We start from the raw sequence: 17,011 nt of genomic DNA, 5'->3' as shown, positions 1-17,011 counted from the left end.
AAGAAGTCATATTTACAGTAACAGCCCATTACATTTCATAATCTCTGCATGTATACGTGACGTGCGTGCCTGTGTGCGTGTACCAGGATTCAGATTTTACGCTAGGGTGGTGACCCGAAAGTGTTTTTTTTTGTACAAAGGTGCACACAAATTTCCCTTAAATCAAATACTGAAATGTATTATTATTCCTGAGAACAGCGCAGACCCAACAATATGCAAATCCATTAACACAACAGGCAGAAAGTTGACAATTGAGCAAATTTAGTGAAAACAACCATATAGTTATATGCAAATTGACTTTCGAGTGTGGCTTGTATATTTTCATGCCATCCAAACTGTCTTTTTTGGGGAAGTGGGGGGGGGGGGGTGTCACCATTTAACCCATTGTTGAATAGTACTTCTGAAGTGTGTTATTGTACTCAGGGTGAAGCAGCCTCCAGCTGAAGGGGTGAAGTCGAACCCGTCCAAACGCCATCGAGATCGGTTAAACTCTGAGTTGGACCGGTTGTCTAGTCTTCTTCCATTTCCAGAGGAGGTGACGAGCAGCTTGGACAAACTCTCCATTCTGCGCCTGAGTGTCAGTTACCTGCGCGCCAAGAACTTCTTCTCTGGTGAGTTATTGTACATGTTGAAGACTGCATGTGTTTATGAAACGAAAGATGTTTTTTTTGGTGCGAGTGGGTGGATGTGTGTGGATGAGACTGTGGGTGCTGATGAATGAGTCTGTTGCTGTGATGCTGGGTCAGACAAAACACAGTCTGTTGTTTGGCCGCAGTGGGAAATGTAATCTGAAATTGGAAATGATCCACTGTACATCATTTAGACAGCTGAAAGGGATGGATGGAGAGACAGACAAGATGGATGGATGGACACACAGGACAAATGGATCGACAGGCAGACTTGATAGATGGATGAATGGATGGGCAGACGAGATAGGTAGATGGTTAAGGGATAAACATACTAGATTTGATGGATGGATGAATGGATGGCATGGATGGACAGAAAAGCAGGATAGATAGATAGATAGACAGACAGACAGACAGACAGACAGATAGACAGACAGACAGATAGACAGACAGACAGACAGACAGACAGATAGATAGATAGACAGACAGACAGACAGACAGACAGATAGATAGATAGATAGATAGATAGATAGATAGATAGATAGATAGATAGATAGATAGATAGATAGATAGATAGATAGATAGATAGATAGATAGATAGATAGATAGATAGATAGATAGATGGGCAGACCGGATGGGTAGATGATGAAGGGATGAACAGACTGGATAGGTGGGTGAATGAATGGATGGATGGATGTATGGATCGACTGACTAGATAGATAGAATAGATGAACATGATGGATAGAGGGAGGGAGGGAGGTAGGAAGGTACAGACCAGCGGGTGGAAGTGGGGTATAGACTGGATGGATAGATGTGATGGATGGAGGGGCAGATAGACTGGATGGATAAAAGGATAAATGGATGGATGAGTTGACATACAGACTAGATGGATAGAGCAAGGAAGGGACGGATGGACAGTTGGGATAGATCAATGAATGAAGGGATGGATGGATGGATGGATGGATAGAGGAAGGGAGAGACGGACAGACTAGATGGATGGATGGAGGAAGGGACAGACAGACAGAATAGATGGATGGAGGAAGGGAGGGAGGGAAGGACTAGATTGATGAATGGGAGGAAGAGACAGATAGAGTAGATACATAGATGGACATGTTGGATGGATGGCTGGAAAGAGGGAGGGATGGACAGACTGGATGGATCGATAGATGAATGGATGGACGGAGGGAAGGAGGAAGGGAGGGACTAGATGGACGAATGGATGGATGGAGGGAGGGGGGAGAGATGGACTGAATAGATGGATGGAGGAAAGGTCGGAAAAAGGAAATAGATAGATGAATAGATAGAGAATGGGAGGAAGAGACAGACAGAGTAGATACATAGATGAAATGATGGATGGATGGCTGGATAGAAGGATGGATGGACAGACTAGATAGATAGATAGATAGATAGATAGATAGATAGATAGATAGATAGATAGATAGATAGATAGATAGATAGATAGATAGATAGATAGATAGATAGATAGATAGATAGATAGATAGATAGATAGACTGGATTGATTGATTGATTGATTGATTGATTGATTGATTGATTGATTGATTGATGGATGGGTGGGTGGATGGGTGGGAAAGATGGACAGGATAGACAGTGAGAGACAGGCAGACAAATAGAGAGAGAGAAGGAAACTGAGGCGAATAGATAGATATGTAAACAAACAATCAGATATTCAAATGTTTGTTGTTTTTTCCCACTAAATCTGTATTTCTGTCCTCATTTTTTATGTTGAAGAGGATTGCAGTTGTTTAGTTATTCTGCTTGTTAGCCTCATTTGTGATGCTCTGTTTCTTTGGTTCTGGGGTTTGTGTACTGAGAATCATCAGCATCAGCACTTTAGCGATTGTCTTCAGCATGCACACAGAAGCTCTCCGTCCATTCAACTTGATCACGGTGTCCACACCAAAATTTTTCAATACTCTTTCCTTCCATTCCGACGACACATTTGCGTCTGTAACTGCAGGTTTGTTGGTGAAATATGTCATTGTCTCTGTGACTCTGGGATGGAGCGTGGACATGCTGCGCTGCGCTGCAGGAACGGCCTCCTCTGAAGCATGAATAATTCAACATAACGAGCTTAAAGAATTTATAAAATGGAGGGGTGTGTTTATTTAAGGAAGTGGAGTTTAAAATGGCTGTTCAGGTGAACGTGAGCCACTGATCGAGTGATCTGGGTGAATTGTGAGCGTCTAGCTGCGCTTCTGAATCGTCTTGTGTTGTTGATTTGCAACAGTGACTGATTGTTCAGTGATGTCACTGCCAATTATAATCACTGCAACATCAGTGATGACGCTGTTGATGTTATTGCAGGGATAATTATTCTGAATTGTCATCCAATTTACTTTCTATAAAAGGGATAGTTCACTCAAAAATGAAAATATACTCACTATTTACTCACCTTTAAGTGGTTTCAAACCTGTGAGCTTTCTCTGTCGAACATAAAAGAAGATATTTTGAGGAATGCTAAAAACCTGCAACCATTTAAATGCATAGATGGAAAATTATTCTATGGAAGTCAATGGTTACAGGTTTCCATATTATGAAATTCCAAAGTAAGCAGCAAATGAAAATCAGCAAACATCCATCAATAAAACCAACGTTGCGAGAGATGATTCAGAGCATGTTTAGTTTAGTTTAGTTTAGTTTAGTTTAGTTTAGTTTAGTTTAGTTTAGTTTAGTTTAGTTTAGTTTAGATCTGGAGCCATATTTGAACTGTAATACACTAAAGTCACTGCGTAATATAATTGTGCCTGCTCCAGCCATGGTACAGCAGCAAAGTTCCTTGATTGTTACGTCAAAATGAGAGTATAGATCCTAACAATATTTTCTATCAGTCTAATACATGATTAAACTACAGTAGAATCTTTAAATAAAACAAATATCGGAACTCTTTGGACTTTTTTGAATGAGACACTAATGGTCTAATCTGTTGCTAATCATGCTAAGCTAAGCTAACAGTGCCCCATTCAGACCCAAATATTGGCTGAATGGATTAAAAAAAGTTCACTGTTTAAAGGTGCAGTAGGTGATCTGTTAAAATGCTAACTGCTTAGCATATTATCTTTGGACGGCGGTGACGGACTGTGATTTATAGTCACACCCCCTGAAATCGCGAGTGCACGCACCCCGTCACAACAGCAGACAGACAACCCACTAGTTCATGTCATTCGCCAGTTACTGTAGTTAGTGCCAGCGCCGTGCAGGAATTAAACTTATTATTACTTAGCCACACTTACATGCTATTTCAGAGTGAATATTCAGAGTAGCATGGTAAACTGTAGGAAGGGGCTGTCATTGTTCAAAAATGACCCAATGTGAATATAAAAGCAACTTCAGCTCAATAAAGCAGGCTAGGCGGAACAGCGCTATTTACTGATGTTTTGTTGTTAAACTAAATATAAATCTACATTATAGATGCTGTAAAAAGACCTTATGAAACTGAAAATAATCACTTCAATCTTTCACCGGGAAATTTTAGTGGCTGAACAACACGTCTGTGCATATAAGTCATTCATAACACAACACAATCTAACATAAGCTTAGCCTGACTAAAATAGTTTTAAAACAGAACATTACCGGTCTAACAGTAACATTTCAGCCATGGTGTCGTCCTTCCTCCAGCTTGCTAAAGTAACTCCAATATTGATTCAGGTTTTTAAAAGTTTCAATCCAGCATTTGATTTCTCCCGGTCTGTCTCGTGACCGCGCGACCGCTTATGCAGATGGGCACGCGCGAATGGCCGATCTGCGTGAACAGATGCGCAGAAGTCCGAATCTGCATTTGCTGACAGAGAGTCTGACCTGCTTATCAGAATTATGAGAGATGTCGGTCCGACTCTATTTAATTGGATGAACTTTTTTAGTTTTATGCCTTACCCAGAATATAAAAATGCATATAAACACATTTAGATCATTTACTGTAATCATTACTATTGGACTGTGAAGAGACTTTCAACCAGCACAACAAAACATGTTTCAGAAGACAATCACCTACTGCACCTTTAACTCTAGACTACAAAAAAAGTGTTGTTCCTTCATTTTAACTGGAAAAAAATCTGCCCGATTCTTACAAAGCTCGGTACCTGGTAGTTTCTTACTAAATTGAATTTCTTATAACCAAAAAAGATACATTTATGATAAATTAGCGCATCTTCTGACTCCAGATCAGCATAAAGGACTTCAAAAAGCCTCCTTAGGGAAGAAAGGGATGTTGTAAGGCTGAATGTAGGTCAGTTTTTGCAGCACTTCTAATGCCCCAGGAAGCTTTCTGTGTGATCAGAGAGACGGCAAATAAAGCAAGACCCCAATTAGACTTGCTCCGCTTCTTAGTGCGCTTCTTAGTGTTGATTTGTCTCTCTCGCTTTCTGCCTCTATTTATATTCTTCAACTCCGGGTCATGGCACCAGCGGTTACTTTTTCTCCCTCACTCTCCAATCCTTCAGTGAAACACAACATAATTTGTTATGCGTAAATAAAACATCATTTGTTGTGTGTAAACAGAGCAAATACTATCTGACGTCTGAATATTGGATTCGAGCATTCAGTAAAATGGCGGTAAGAATTGGGAAATGGAGCTAAATGATGGAGGCAGCTATATATATCTTTAATTCTCTCATTTTCTCTCTCTTACGCTCTTTGCATGCACTGATTTGGCCTCGTGCATTAGGAATAGTCATGCTTAGTCAGGCAAATTGGCTTTTTCTGCTTTTTTCTGGCTTAGTGAATGCAGAAAAGATTCCAGTTGTTTTTTTGTTTGTTTGTTTCCTCACAAAGTAGCCCACTTACAGACAATTTCACTATGACAAATATAAATGAATAATATATAATAATAAGGCATTTGGGGCCAACATCGATCATTCTGAAATGAATAGATATGCATTCATTCATCATTCATTCATTCATTTTCTTGTCGGCTTAGTCCCTTTATTAATCCGGGGTCGTCACAGCGGAATGAACCGCCAACTTATCCAGCAAGTTTTTACGCAGCGGATGCCCTTCTAGCCGCAACCCATCTCTGGGAAATCACTCCAACTTTTGGAGAAAATATTTATCATGCTAACAAGCATTCAGTCATTCATTCCCTTTTATTTTCGGGTCAGTCCTTTTATTATTCAGGGGTCGCCACCGCGGAATGAACCACCAACTTATCCAGCATATATTTTACACAGCAGATGCCTTTTCAATTGAAAGCCATTACTGGGAAAACAAGCAAATAACCTATAATTAAATAATATTACTGTCTAATATTCTTCATCTATTGACGTCAGTGATGATGTCAGTGTTCATCATTTTTTTAAATTAATGACTACAAGAAAAATGAAAGAATGCCAATGAAATATTATTATTATGTTTATTATGCGTCCTTATATTATTTATTGTATTATTTAATCTAACTTAATTAATAACTAAAACATAAATGAACATAAATCATGTAGAAAATTTTATACAGATTTGACCATCAAAGCTTCTTTCTGAGGCCACATCTGGATTTCCTCCTAAAATATATATGTTTATTTGTTTATTTATTTATTTTTGATGATTATGTGTATGCCAGGTTAACGCAGGGCAATCTTTAATCCATGTGTGCATGCCAGAAACCAACGAATTAGGACTGTGAACCAGATGGCATCAGAGAAGCTCTTCATTTTGATCAACTTTAGCCACTGAAAAGTCTGTTTTACTCTCACTCTCTCTCTTTCTCTCTCTTCCTCTCGCTCGCTCTGTTTATTCCTTTATCTCTCCTCATCCACTTTTTCCTTTTTTTTTTACAGTAATCCTATTTTTAATTCCAAAATAAATTTTGCTAGTAGAAATGTTAACATGCATCATGTGATTTATCAAGTATGCCACATACCCCTCACCCCCTTTTCCCCCATTTTGCTTCATTTGTGAGCTAATTCAGCATGCAAAGTTATCGAAGTGTGACATATGTGTATGTTTGCATATCATACGGCAGTAAAAATGTCACCCTGAAGAGCATTAAAGGCCTGGTTTTGCGTTTATTAGCCATGATGGATAGCGGATTGGGAGCTCCATCTTGGCGTCCTCTCACGCTGATTTATGGTTGTGACATTTATTAAACACGCAAATAAAAGCATGTGATGTTATTCCTTGGTTTTATTGGCCCTGTCGATGTCTTGCCAGCATTCATTAGTCAAGCGGTGTTTCCAGTGATTCATTGTGTCACGAGACACAGTTTGCACAGAATCAGACGCCTGTGGTTTGTTTCACTTAATGGCATGACAACAATGTTGTGTTGGTTTAATCTTTTTGGCGTAGACAGTAACAGCGCTGGGCTTGTATGTGTGTTGAAGGGATTAGCACTTTTATGAGGATGGTTTTGATTGTGGATGCAGTTACTTCTCATGGTGCCATCTGAAACCTGTGCTATCTAAGATCTTTGTATGTGTTTATAATATATTCTCCGATTAAACACTTTGACAGAATTTTAGTGCATGTTTAAAGGAACACTCCACTCACCTTACAACTCCTCTAGAGTTAAACAGTTGAGTTTTACCATTTTTGAATCCGCTCAGCCGATTTCCGGGTTTGGCAGGAGTATTTTTAGCTTAGCTTAGCATAGTTCATTGAATCTGATTGGACCATTAGCATTTTGTTTTTTAAGCTTTTCATTAAAAAAATCTTCAATAATTAATACAATTCAATAAAAAAAATTTATTTAAAAAAAAAGATTTAATTTTTGAGCGAGATGCTAATGGTCTAATCTGATTCAATGATCTATGCTGAGCTAAGCTAAGCTAAAAGTGCTCCCGCCAAACGCGGAGATTGGCTGAATGGAATCAAAAACTTCAACTGTTTAACTTTAAAAGTTGTTGTCAGCGCCAATGCTTGCAGCGACCCGAGTTCGATTCCTTTGCTGATCCTTCCCCTATCTCTGCTCCCCACACTTTCCTGTCTCTATATCTCCACTGTCCTATCAATAAAGGTGAAAACCCCTAAAAAAATAATTATAAAAAAAAAACTTTAAGAGTTGTAAATTTAGCTAACTAACAATAATAAAGTGGAGTGTTCCACTTAATTTGGCAATTAAATTAGATTCCTCTTTAAAGTTAGCGGTGTTGTCGGTAGGGATGCAACGATTAACCAATTTCACTATAAACCGCGATTTAATTAGATTAATTATTTGTAAAAGCTTCTCAACACAGCATTTCTGCACAAAACAAAACTGCTGTAACTAAACAAAGTTATGCCAACTGTGCGCTAGTTTAAAGTTCCGAACTTGTACATGAAGGCTAATATGCACACGCACTAAATTAACTTTGACTGAGAGGCCATCTACATGTCACGACTTTTGCATTCGCAAGTTTATTAGGATTAATTTATACTTCTGCGTCAAGCGCAAGCGTATGGTCTGGCGCAACCTTCATGTGGTCGCATACCTCTTGATGTGGCTGACGCCGGCACTGATGTGCATCTCTCAAAAACTGCAACTACACGTCGCAATAATGCATAGCGTAAGCTTTTTGATTGGTCGACTCGGTAGCGGTGACAAGTGTGGGCAGTGCTAGAGCCGCGAGTGTTTACGAGTGTCAAGTCCTTTAAAGGAGCTCCAGATGTAAATTATTTTGTGTTTACCTCATGATTAAAGTTGTTGTACATCTGCCGATTCCCGCCTCTGAATAAACGAGATTTAGCTACTTGTACATTAAAGTAGCATTCAGAAAAAAATGCCCACAAAAAAAACTCACAGAAGATCATAAAAACATACTGCCAGCTAGTGTTTCGGAAGTGATATTGCATGACTACACAAACAGCAAGCAGAAGTATAAATGCACGACTGCAGAATCACTTGCAGCAGAAGTATAAACTAGCCATTATTTCCAATGGAGGTGCGCAGCTTCCATGTGCATATTGGGAGAGACGTGATTTCCAGGCGAACCTAGATAAAAATGTCTAAAATTTTCAGAATGCCACGAGCACACCACGAGTCAAAAGAACTGACCTATCAGCTTCATATTTGTATGGATAACACATATTTCTACTTTTCGATTACACACTTCAAATGCATAATAGTTATTCCGATTATTCCTCGAACTATACTTGTACAACCAAAATCTATAATCGTTGCCTCCCTTGTTGACAGACTACTGCGAAGAGAGGTATTTTTATAATCATGATAAATTGCACAATTAACGTTAAATAAAACACCAATACAGCTGACTCTAAAACATTTTTTCTAAGTTTCTAATAAAAAACTTTTTTTATTATTCACAAAAAGGGGTTATTACATCTAATATTGGTTTTGTAACTCGTCAACTTCAAGTATTGAAGCGTTGGTTTTGTGTTGAATATATGAAGATATGAATATACTCTAAATGTCTGAAAAGATGGCACCTTTTTTGTTATTTTATGCTAAATAAAAGGCTAGAAATTAAAATTTTTATTTTTCACTCTTTATAGGGCACTCATTAAAATCCTCATTGACAAAAACATGAAGTATTTCAGGCGTTATTATAATAGTTATGAACTATTTTGACTTTGTGTAACTTATTTCACTTTATTATTGTAAATATCATATTGTAAATAGTCTCATTGACTGACCAACATTTCGCCCACTCGTTCTCCGTAAAGTCATCATCCACGGTGAAAAGGGATGTTTTGGAAGACGACAGAAATCCCAGCTCAGTGTAAACAGTATTTGGGTCTGGTTTGTGTATTAGCACAATTAGTCTCCAGCTTTACGAGAGCTCGTCTCTAATCACCAGCTTCTGAGCTCATTTTCCACGAAGAGTCTCTTCTGCATTTCTGCACTCGCACACTCACACACACTGCTGTTACAACACATTATATCACATGACTTCCAAACTCAGTAAACCATTTACTTTTCGATTTCTTCAAAATGCAAGAAATTCTGTCAAATTATATAACAGTATCTTCGCCACAATGATTTTGTTCTGTCCAAAGATATTCCTCATTTTTTAAATTGTAGTTAGGAACTGTTAAAAAATATAACACAGTAGATATGTTTTTGGTTTAGTTAATTAAAATCTGATTAATTATACAAAATTAAAGATTTATTTTATTGTAAAATCATAAAAAATAATGTAGAAGACATGTATTACAGTAAATAAAAACATTTGTGGTCCTTGAAACTAATCAAAAGAAAATTTTTTCGATGTATGTATTTCTTTTTTTTTTCTTCATTATTAATATTTTTATATTGATAATTTCAGCTAGATGCTGTGTAAATTTTTCTTATTTTCATTTCAGTTTCAGATAACTAAAAAACAAAGCAAATAATAATAAAAATAAAAACTACATGTACACATCACAAACACTAAAAGTGCATCAAAATGACCCAAAAAGCAAACAGATTATGAAAAATAATTAATAATGAATAGAAGATATAATAATGTAAAATAATTCAAACTATGAATAAAACTGCATAAATAAATGTATAGTTGCAGTGAATTCAACATGTTTCATTGTAATTAAGTTATCAATTAATTTAGTATATATTGTATTTGTTTAATTATCAGTATTGATGATAATAATAAAATATTATTAATATAATAATTTATGTATTTTGTTTTTTTAAATAGTGTTATCATTATATTATTTTTATTATTATTATTATTGTATATTATCATTTTTATTTAATTATTTTAAGCCACAGGCAGCTGTCTTCATATTTAAGGGTTAAATATGTTTAAGATAATAAACGATTTTATTTATAATATAATTTATTATTTTTAAGGGTTAAATAATATTGTTTATAATAATATAATTATATTTATATTTATATATATGATTCTCTAGCGTAATGTCTAAAGTGATGACAAAACAGGTGATTTTGCTCACATTTTAAGTTTATAAGGCTGAACAGCATGAAATGCTATCAGTCTGCAGAGATTTTTTCTCTGTTGCAATCGGTAGATTACAATAATTTACCCTGAAAAAGCCAAAGCAAAGCAAACACTATCAGGGGTCCGTTCTTCGTACCTCGCTTAAATGATCTAAGATTATTTGTCAGATCCCGGATCTTTTAATTTTGATAACTGATCTCTCGCTAATTTGGTTCTTCAAACGAGTTCGCGAATCAGATTAGAATGTCTGGATAAACTGATCTGAGATCCCTGCGTGTGTTGTGAAGGACAGATCTATCGATTCTCGAAATCATGATCAGCAATGCAACGATTGGCTGACGGCACAGCAGCGTAATGACATCATCTGATTAATATTCAATTATCCATGTGAGCAAAATTACATCAAATTAGCAGTAAACGGCTTGTTAAATATGACACGCAATAACCTTCCACATTTGTTGTGAGCTGCAGGCTTTACACTTTCATGTGTCAAGTGTATTCATCATGTATTTCAATGCAAATCAATGTATTTAGTTCCACATTTAGAAAATATTTTCTTTATTATAGTAGCCGTTTTTTAATTGGTGTAAAGAATAACTGGTTGTTTACAAAAAAGTTTTCACATTGGTAAAGGTGTCTGCAACTTTTGTGAAGCATCAAATCACCGGCATATTAACTATCAAAACATGTCTATGACTGCATAAATGTATTATTGCTTTAAAAAAGTCACATATTGTGCATTTCTATTATACACAATTTGTACTAAAGCGATCTAAAAAGTTCATATCAATAAGTTTTCTCTTTGCACCACCAGTTGGCAATCTTTGTACTTTCATTTCAAGGGTGCAGATTGCATACGTTTTATTAATATGTATAACTTAATTAATTTTATTAATGACTATAACTTTATATATTTATATATAGTTAAAAAATATGTACCATTTTCCCAAGTGTATATAACTACAACTGTAAGAAAATATCAGAATTCAGAACATACTTTCTGTATTATCTTTGCTTGAACTAAGCCGATCTAATCCTGTTTATTTGAATTGAACCTGCTCCCGATCAGGTTTAAGCTAGCAGAACTGTTGCTATGACAACAACTCTCGGATCAGCTTTGAAGAACGAAACGATCCTGGATTGTGTTAAATCGTCAATATCCAAATCCAGCTAACTGAGTAATCCACGTACGAAGAACGGACCCCAGATTACTATGGTATAAATACATTACATACAGCATACAAAGAGAGATCGACTTAGAAAATCACTTACCTGTTTTGTAATGATTTGATCAGCTGTAATTTTAGAGAAGAGTTTTTCCCCCTCTAAGGGCTTATTATGTGGCCTCTGCTGCCATCTTATGGTGAAACGTCAACCGTGTTTGCTCTGCTCAGCATGACAGTCTGATGGCCACCAATGCACTGAATATCAGAAATTATAAATATTTAAAATGGGCACCATCCTTGTAAATAAACTGCATAGCTGCAAAAAAAAAAAACTATATTCTCTCCAAAAATCTCAAATGTAGATCATGTTGTCCAACTGTTGCAAAATTTGTCAAACTGTAGTAAATCGTTTGGTCCCTTCTCAGTCCTAGTGTGGGCGGAGTAATACACAACGGTGAAGAAGCTGTACGAGTGCTGTTATTGCTTTAATATCTCACAGCTATCAGCCAATCTAATTCGAGAACCAGATAGAACTGTTTTATATTTAATACATTTATGTGTTCAGTACATATCTGATCTAATATATATTAAAAAAACATTATTTATTACTACTTAAATGATTGATTTGTGAAAATTTTACTGCAAATGTGTTGCTTAACACATTTAAAATAGGCAGCACTTTTTTTCTTTCTTTTTTAAAGCTCCTAAATATCCAATATGTGTTTTTTTTTTTTTGTTTTGTTTTTTTTGTTCACTACTGATTTGTCTGTTTGGTTTCATAGATGGTTTAGATGGCCTGGTCATCTTACACCTCTTACAGCAGAATATAAGCAGTCTTTTCATTTGAATGTTAATGTTGTTTTGTGCTATGTGAGTTCCTTCTGTAGTCCTGATGTGTTATTTATAAAGCCATCATTTCTTTTTCCTTCTTGAATTGACTGAACTGCCACACTTTTTCCTCTCTGTTCTTTTGTAATGCCTGTTGCCGGTCCCTAGCCGCCCCATTCGTACAATAGCCAGACTTCCCTTCACGGCGAGACACAAATTAGACAGTTCAAGAAAGTGTGTCGGTTTCCTTTCACACCGGCGGTCTTTTCAGGTGGCTCTTTATGCTGGATTAGTGTTTGTGTGTCAGGAAACGCTCCGCTGTTCACCAAAACACACTTGCGTTGACCCTTTGGGGCCCTTAAGCTCCTCAAAGGTGAATTGCACAAAGAACCCGCACACAAAGCTGGGTTTTGTCCAGGGATGGTGGAGTTTAACCTCTCCAAGAACTCAGAATAGCCTCGCTGACATCCTGGTGTTAAGAGGTTACGGAGTTAAAAGATGAGCTCATTTGCCTTTTAATTGGATTTGATAGACTTTATTGACCTGAGGTCAGCCTTATGATGTGTAAACAGTGCCAATGGGCCTCATTCATGAAACATTCGTAGATGTACAGTAGGAGTTAGTTTGGGTGTTAGGTTAGGAGAGGTTGCTTTATTTGTACCCAAGGTAGATTTGTTTTGCAGTGAAGTGACCTCATTCAGGACATAAAATAACATACTGTAAACATAAACAAACATGAGGGCTTTTCACACTGCACTTAACCCGAGGTTATCGTCGCTCTAAATACCGCTTTTAAAGGGATTTTAGCAGCGCATTCTACCCCGTTTTAACCTGCGTTTGTCGTGTTAACCTTCCTTAGGGGCAGATCATTAAACATCACAATCTTTTCTGTTGCAAGAACACAAGGCACAACAGACTACTTTTTTATTGACAAGAAAAAAAGTAGTGTGCTGCACTTTTTATGTTGCTAGGCAACCACTAAATCAACTGTGTATTGTGTGCGAGGCTGCCATTGATACTGTTTCAACTGTAATATTTAATAATATCTGTGAAGTCATACGAGTCCTGAAAACTCGAAACAGCGACCACTAGTTTCCACTAGTTACACAAACACTGCTGTCACCTCAATAGAAACCCCGCCTCTGCTTTTATTTAATTGGATAATAAAAAAGGCGCGACTGACATTCTCAGGAGTTGACTTTTTTTTAAAAACAGACGTACAGAGCGCAAGGGCAAAACCACGAATTGCAGCAGGCCTTTAAGGGTGTACTTACACTAGGCATGGTTGACTTGAACCATGCTGAGGCAGGATTGTCTCCTTCCTTTCGGGTGTATCTGTGGTTGGTGCATTCTGGGAAGTTTTCTTTCCCCTTGGTTTCGAGTGTGGTCCTGAAAATTTTTCGTTTGAAGGGGTGTATACACCTTGCCCTTAGCCCTACGCCTTCAAGCTAAAGAGAATTGGGACACCACTATCCCTTCACAGGACCGCGCAAAACAAGGGGTAAGTGAAAGGGGTAGAATTAGCATTGGGTAACTGGAACTGGGAACTGGGAAATGCGGGAATGGTTTGGATAGCCTTGGAGACACCGCTCTCAATGCAACGAGTGTTCAACATACTTTGCTCCTTGTTTTCATTCATCTATAGGCCTACATTGTCTTTGTTTTCTTGCCTTTGCACAGTTATTGAGGCTTAGCTAAATACCTATGCTGCAACGTTTTATATATATACACACAAGTGTTTTTTGCTAGTTTCAACCAGCACAGGTATCATTTTTCACATCCTGTGCCACATTGTATAAATAGCAAATGCATTTGTCTATAGGTGTGCTGGTCTAAAAAGGAGGTGTGTTAAGGTGCATTGTTGATACATGGCTATTTTGAGGCAACTAAAAATTGGCCAAATAATAGCTGGTCTGGAAAAAGTGTAATTGTGATATGGATCATGAGACCATATTTTTTTTTTTTACAATACGGCCTGGTGCACCAACTAGTTTTCCCATCCCTAAAATAGCTAAAGTGGATTTGGACACGCTTTAAAGCCTGATTTATACTTCTGCGTCAAGTGACTGGCGTAACCCACGGCGCAGGCAACGCGCGTGGCTGTGCATTTATACTTCTGCGCGCTGTCTCTGTTGGTCTGCATTAACATTTCCGAAACGCTAGTGGGCAGTGAGGTGTTAATGTTCCTCTGTGTCGAGTTTCTTCTCTGCTTTTTTGCTTTTCCTGAACACTTCCGGGATGTACAAGTGGCTCAAACTCGCTCATTTTGAGGCAGGAACCAGCGGACGTGCAACAACTTCAACTATGAGGTAAACACAAAACAAAACTTTCCATCCGGAGCTCCTTCACGGGACTCCACACTTGTAAACAATCGCTCGCGCCATTCGCGCGGCTCTCGGTCCCGCCAAGACTCGTCAGCGCTACCAGGCCGACCAATCACAGAGCTTACGCTACGCGTCGTTGCGATGTGTAGTTACATTTTTTGAGAGGTGCACGTCAGTGACGGCGATGGCCACGGCGAAGGGCTATGCGTCAGCGCCGTAGCATACGCCGACGTTTGACGCAGAAGTATAAATCCCCCTTTAGTGTACCCACTCCATGCACTTTACCCTATTTGCTTAGATCATTAAAATAGAGCGCTCTGTGAGTAGGGGATGGGTGGTAACACATAAACTTGTAAAAATCAGGTCCAGACATCCTAAGCTGGGAAATATCATTTCCGGGGGTGACAAGATGATTTGCAGGTGATGTGAGGGTGGGGGGTGTGCATGACGTTTCTAAATAGCAGGGGGAGGGGGTTACAAGATGTATCTGAAGAGCAGGGACGAATGCGGTGGAGAGGGGTGTGCAACTTATTTGAGGGCCGGGTGGGGGATGCACGATTTCCAGGAAATTACTTTTCTTTGCGGGAATCCGGGACTCACTATGCATTTGCGGGAGACTCACAGAACTCTTACTTTAATGTGTATTTCAATGAATTCCAGTCATCTGTACAGTGTGTGATACTTCAAAAGGACCATTACCACCATGTGTAGCGCCGCCACAGCACTTAGGGATTTCTAACATGTTTTTAGGTGTAACAGCAATTTGCGGCTTGTGCCAGGGGGCACAAAGGGACGAGATCAGAATGGACAGAAATATACAGAAGCTGTAAATGCCCTGCTACTTCTAAATGAATATGAAATAATGAAACAAAGCTTTATAATTCCTTCATTTATCATTAAAACTTTAAAAAAACACAACTAAAATTAAAGTACAAACATACAGACTTACACAAATTAAGCAGTGTTTTAGCCTAAATGTATAGAGATGTAGTGTTTGATATTTTAAAGCGATAGGACAATGCGCTTTTTCATTTATGTTTTCATTTACAGTTTTCATTGTTGATTATATTTTACTTATTTCTTGTTTTATGTGTTAATTATTTTACATGAATAACAAATGGTTCATTCAATAGGCTTAAATAATTATTTATTTAAAGAAATCACCAGCGAAACACTCTGACGCATGGTCTAAAGTGCTCTTAAGTTAAATGCTTAAATGCCAGTTACAGTAGCATGATCAGATAAATTATGTGTCCAAGAACGCATTAAAATATTCTGCTCTCCCTTCTAGGGTATATTTTATAAATGCATAAAAGACTAATATATGGCAGAAGATAGACCTTTAATTAAATGCATAGGATGTCATTTTCACCACTAGAGCGTGCAAATTCACAACAAACAAAAGCGTAACTGATGACGTTGTGACTGAGTGTGGAAGCAAGGGAGTTGTAGTCTTACATTCTATCTATCTGTCTATATGGCTAACAATAAACATTAAATTTACAGCACAATATATATTTTACAACACTAGAGTGCGCTTATTAACAACAAACAAAGGCGTAGATTGATGATCTATCTATCTATCTATCTATCTATCTATCTATCTGTCTGTCTGTCTGTCTGTCTGTCTGTCTGTCTGTCTGTCTGTCTGTCTGTCTGTCTGTCTGTCTGTCTGTCTATCTATCTGCCATTCTCTCTGTCTTCCCGTCTGTCTATCTATCTGTACCTGTCTGTCTTTCTTTTTGTCAGTGTATGTCTTAGACTCCTTTCCATATCTGTAATAACCATCTTGATGCCTCTCTCTCTCTCTCTCTCTCTTTCTCTCTCTCTCTCTCTCTCTCTCTCTCTCTCTCTCTCTCTCTCTCTCTCTCTCTCTCTCTCTCTCTCTCTCTCAATGAGCTGCCACTGAACGGTGCCAGATGAAAGTGTTTTGGTAGAACAACTTCAGAATTAATCCACTTACATTCATGCCGAGATCCCTTTGAAAATCGAGAGAACAGGGGAGGGCAAGACAGAAACCAAAGAGGTGCTGCAACAACAGTCTGGCAGCATGAACTCTTGAACCCATGGCTGAATGAGGTGAGGTTGCTTCACATCTAGAAAAATAGAAGAAAAAAACAGAGCCGCTGAGATTTAGTCTGAAGATTTGAGTAAATGTGGGAGTCAATTGTGAGCAGCTTAGAGGTAAGATAATGTTTCTTTTTTTCCCCAATCAAGCCTGTTGT

General features: G+C 37.8%; 1 protein-coding gene across 7 annotated transcripts in view; it reads left to right on the top strand.

Annotated features, from left to right (window-relative positions):
* The window catches only part of ahr1b (aryl hydrocarbon receptor 1b), an 88,907-nt gene that overhangs the window by 1,716 nt on the left and 70,180 nt on the right, over positions 1–17,011 (top strand). For all 7 annotated transcript variants that reach the window (XM_087302752.1, XM_087302751.1, XM_087302750.1 and 4 more), the window contains 1 exon segment: positions 424–611. In XM_087302752.1, coding sequence (XP_087158878.1) covers positions 424–611 — 188 coding nt within the window.

This window comes from Danio rerio, chromosome 22 (assembly GCF_052040795.2).
Source record: "Danio rerio strain M-AB ecotype USA chromosome 22, GRCz13ab, whole genome shotgun sequence".
Classification (NCBI taxonomy): Eukaryota; Metazoa; Chordata; class Actinopteri; order Cypriniformes; family Danionidae; genus Danio; species Danio rerio.
This window is presented reverse-complemented; position numbering and strand designations above follow the sequence as displayed.